At 32.1% G+C, this 3902-nt stretch overlaps 1 protein-coding gene across 1 annotated transcript in view; it reads left to right on the forward strand.

The window, feature by feature from the left end:
• Positions 1-479: 479 nt before the first annotated feature.
• The window catches only part of LOC119680875 (homeobox protein 4), a 6775-nt gene continuing 3352 nt past the window's right edge, over positions 480-3902 (forward strand). The window contains exons 1-3 of the mRNA XM_038093887.1: positions 480-936; positions 1280-1384; positions 1465-1568. Of these exons, the coding sequence (XP_037949815.1) occupies positions 480-936; positions 1280-1384; positions 1465-1568 (666 nt within the window). The remainder of the gene's footprint in view (positions 937-1279; positions 1385-1464; positions 1569-3902) is intronic.

The following is a 3902-nucleotide window of genomic DNA, read 5'->3' on the forward strand; positions in this document are numbered from 1 at the left end:
GTGGTTTTCCATATTAGACTATAAGTATCTTTAATGCCCTCTCGATATATCTAAAAGCTTTTGTACCATTCATTAAATTATGATTATAAATTAATATCATTAGCCTTATTTATCAATTCGAATGATTTGTGGTTTTTAACACAAAAAGAGGTTTTGAAAACTGGTGAACTACAACAACAAAAATTCTTTTTCTATATTATTTTAATTAATTTAATTTTTGGCTGACCATACAGCTGTTTCGAGTATGGCCAAATATCCATCATCAGTGATTTCGGAATTATTTCTTATATATAAAAAATAGTTTCTATTTAATAAAATAGTCACTTCCGTCATTACTGACGTTAAATTACAACTACAAAACAAAAATATTAAATACAAAACATAACTAAGAATAATTTAAAAATTTTTAAAAATTATTTCTAAATTTTATTTTACAAAAATACTTGTATTCACGTGCTTTTATTAAATTTTTAGAATTCATGCAACCACAACATATCTGGCCTTATCTGCAACAGAACTTCATACATCACACACATTTTCCACATCCTGCATTTCTAACGCAAACCAACGGTAATAGTTGTCAACCGCAAGCCACATCGTCATCATCACCTGGTAGCACAATTAGTGATAGCGACAATCACTCCACCGGCACAATAACCAGTAGCAACAATAACACCAATAACAATAACAACAACGACTGCAGACCGCATGAAGGTGTTTTGCACAATGACAATAACACCATTGAGGATAATAACAATCGAAGACTTGTTCAAAGTCAACAGGATAAGCAACTTCTTAACCCACATCCAGCGCATACAGCACATCAAGTGATAGCTAAACCAATGCCCAGTCGACCCACACCCTTCCTGCCGCATAGTCTCAATCATCCACATTTGCATTCCCTGTTGGCGCATTGTCGAAATCCCTACATGAGTGGTAAGTACATATCTACATAGTTTGTGCAGTTAGACCTACATCAGCAAATGACTATACTAACCATAATGTCTATTAGTCCTCTTCCCACCGCTTGCTCGTAATCTATTGTTATTCCAGTGCTGCAGATTTTGCTATTTTTGTCAACCTGCCACACAGTTATAGAGATACGCATGCAACAATTAAAGCAATGCAACTGTAATTATTGCACTGCAGTTTAACATATATATGTATCCTTCCTGCATGCATGCATATCCCTTCCATTTCAGTCTGTTAACTCCGAATGCCTTTTGTTGCTCTTGTACTAACAAGTGCTTTCTCACGCATTGTTTCCGTTTAATTACAGTTGGTGCACAAGTGTTTCCCCTACCGCCAGGCCAAGGTTTCCCATGGGCCCATTCAACGCGTGGCAAGCCACGACGTGGTATGATGCGACGTGCCGTATTTTCCGGTAAGTGCGAATTTAACTACAGTTTGAGTAGTAATTATGTGTGTGGTTTAAGTGATTAATTCGATTGATTTATTTGATAGATTCACAGCGGAAAGGCTTGGAGAAACGTTTTCAGCAGCAGAAATATATCAGTAAGCCCGATAGAAAAAAGTTAGCAGAACGACTAGGACTGAAAGACTCTCAGGTAAATTGATTGGAGTAATATAAAAATAAAAATAAAATCGAAAAAAATAATTTTGATGAATTATATATATAAAGAGATTTTGAAAAATAGGGAACTACAACAACAAAAATTGTTTTTTATATTATTTTAATTAAGTGAATTTTTAGCTGACTATATAGCTGTTTCGACCATACTGCCAAATGCCCATCATCATATATATTTATAATTTAAGAGTATGTACTTAATTCAGTGCTATTTGTAATCGGGTTTTTCGAACTTTTCAAATTATCCGAATAACCAGATATGTGCGAACTGTTCCCTCAAGTATTCAGATATCCGCTTTGAGTCAAATAGTTAAAATAACTATAAAAGTTCCTAATAATCGACATTTTGTCGGTTTTCTTAATTCTAATAGGGACGTTAAAGTATAGTTTTAATATCATATGAGTATTTTTCTCAATATATAATATAGAGAAACATATGTTTCTTATATATCTCACATGTAAACATATTTTTCAAGGGTGTTTATATGAAATTCTTTCCACGTTATATAAACAATTACACTATAAACATATGCAATATAATCAATAAATCATATTAATTTTTTATATGAATAATATTTTTTTATAAGGTATAGATATTAAATTTAACATCTATCTAGTACTACAAATAAATAAAATTAGTAATTTTGTCTAATTTTCTAATTCATTGATAAATAGTGATTTTGAGCAGCTACCTTGTCAGAATTTGAGGAAATGCATCCCATATGTTCTTCAATCATTTTAGAATGCATTTTACTGTTAGTACAATTTGTGCTGAGCTCAATAGTATTATCCCCAAATAGATCACTTTCTTCAAGCACCTTTACTCAAAATAGTCCAAACAACTGCAGTCCGAGTCTGGCGATAATACTGTCATCAAAATTTTCCCTCAATAAGTTCATCGAATTAATAAAGTATAACATGTTGCACTATTCTGCAGTAGCCCTAGCCATCCCATGCCGTATCTATCTTCATTTGAAGGAAGAATTCATTTAAGTGGCTCGATAGCGCATACTAACCACTAACGATGATTCTTAGCCACAGTTCAGTTTTCATTAGAGCCAAAACTCTTTTCCTGGAGCACTTTTTTGAGCTCAGCGAACAGATAGTAATCGCTGTGGGTCAAATCTAACGTATACGATGTCTGCGGAAGCAATTCAAAGCACAATTTGTGCAATTTGCTTTGGTAGTCAATTATTTGTGATACAGAACATTATCTTAGTGAAAGAGGACTTTGTTCATCCTTTAAATGCACTAGTTAGCCCATGTTAATGAAAAAAATACCACGCGCATCCCAAAATACGAACGCTATAACGTTGCATAAGGTGCATCACGGAATATAGTATTAGTATGAAAAACGGTTGTCTTAGGTATCTTATGACATTAACGTAAACATTTTCATATGTAAAATTTAAGAAGTATGTCTATCACATATATCCCAGTTAATTTAAGTTTGGAATTATAAACGTTTAAAAAGTTGTAAAATAACAACAAATTTTCAATAGTGCTTATATTATTTTTCTCGTCTATTTTTTTTATCTTATTTTGATAACAACTAACTAATTCATATGATCTGTTTTTAGTATATCTCAAAAATCAAAGGACTTTAACTAAAGTTTAAATGCCATTATATTGATATTCACTTAAGTTCATGTTCCATTTTTTAAATTTTTTATTTAAAATTTTGATATCGATTTTCCGTGAAGTTTAAGAGACCCACATAAAGTCCTTATGCTTCATTAGTAAACTTCAATCAGTATATAAAAAAATTCGTATATAATTTATACAATGCACTTTAGACATAATAAATAATTTGTGTGAAATATCTGAAGTATATAAAATAATTCTGCACAGTTTGTTAAACATACTGAAATTGAGTATCTGAACTACTTAACTCCGCCCTGGCAAATAATTATAGAAACCTTTGAGAAGCAAAAAGTAAGGAAGAAAATAAAAGAATTTTTCCAGATTCCGACGGAAAACTTAAGAATCCAGAAACATACAAATATGAAAGTTTAACCTGAAAACAACGCTACTGTGTACGCCATTTCGCAATAAAAAAGACCACCATTATATGCTTTTATCCTCTACTCTGTTGTGTTGTGCAGTAATGCTAGTCTGGAACTTCTCTCATAATTTGGTACCACCCAAATCTTAAATGCGCAGTCGCTTTTTTTCCAAAGGCACTGCGTTGATTGTGTCGTTACTGACGATTTTTTTTTCCTGGCAGAATAATTTTACTTATGCAGCTGCTACAGTTCGAAGCTGGAGAGATTTTTTCTACTTTTTCAATATAAATATTTTTACTACTTTT

This window comes from Teleopsis dalmanni, chromosome 1 (assembly GCF_002237135.1).
Source record: "Teleopsis dalmanni isolate 2A chromosome 1, ASM223713v2, whole genome shotgun sequence".
In the NCBI taxonomy this organism is placed as follows: Eukaryota; Metazoa; Arthropoda; class Insecta; order Diptera; family Diopsidae; genus Teleopsis; species Teleopsis dalmanni.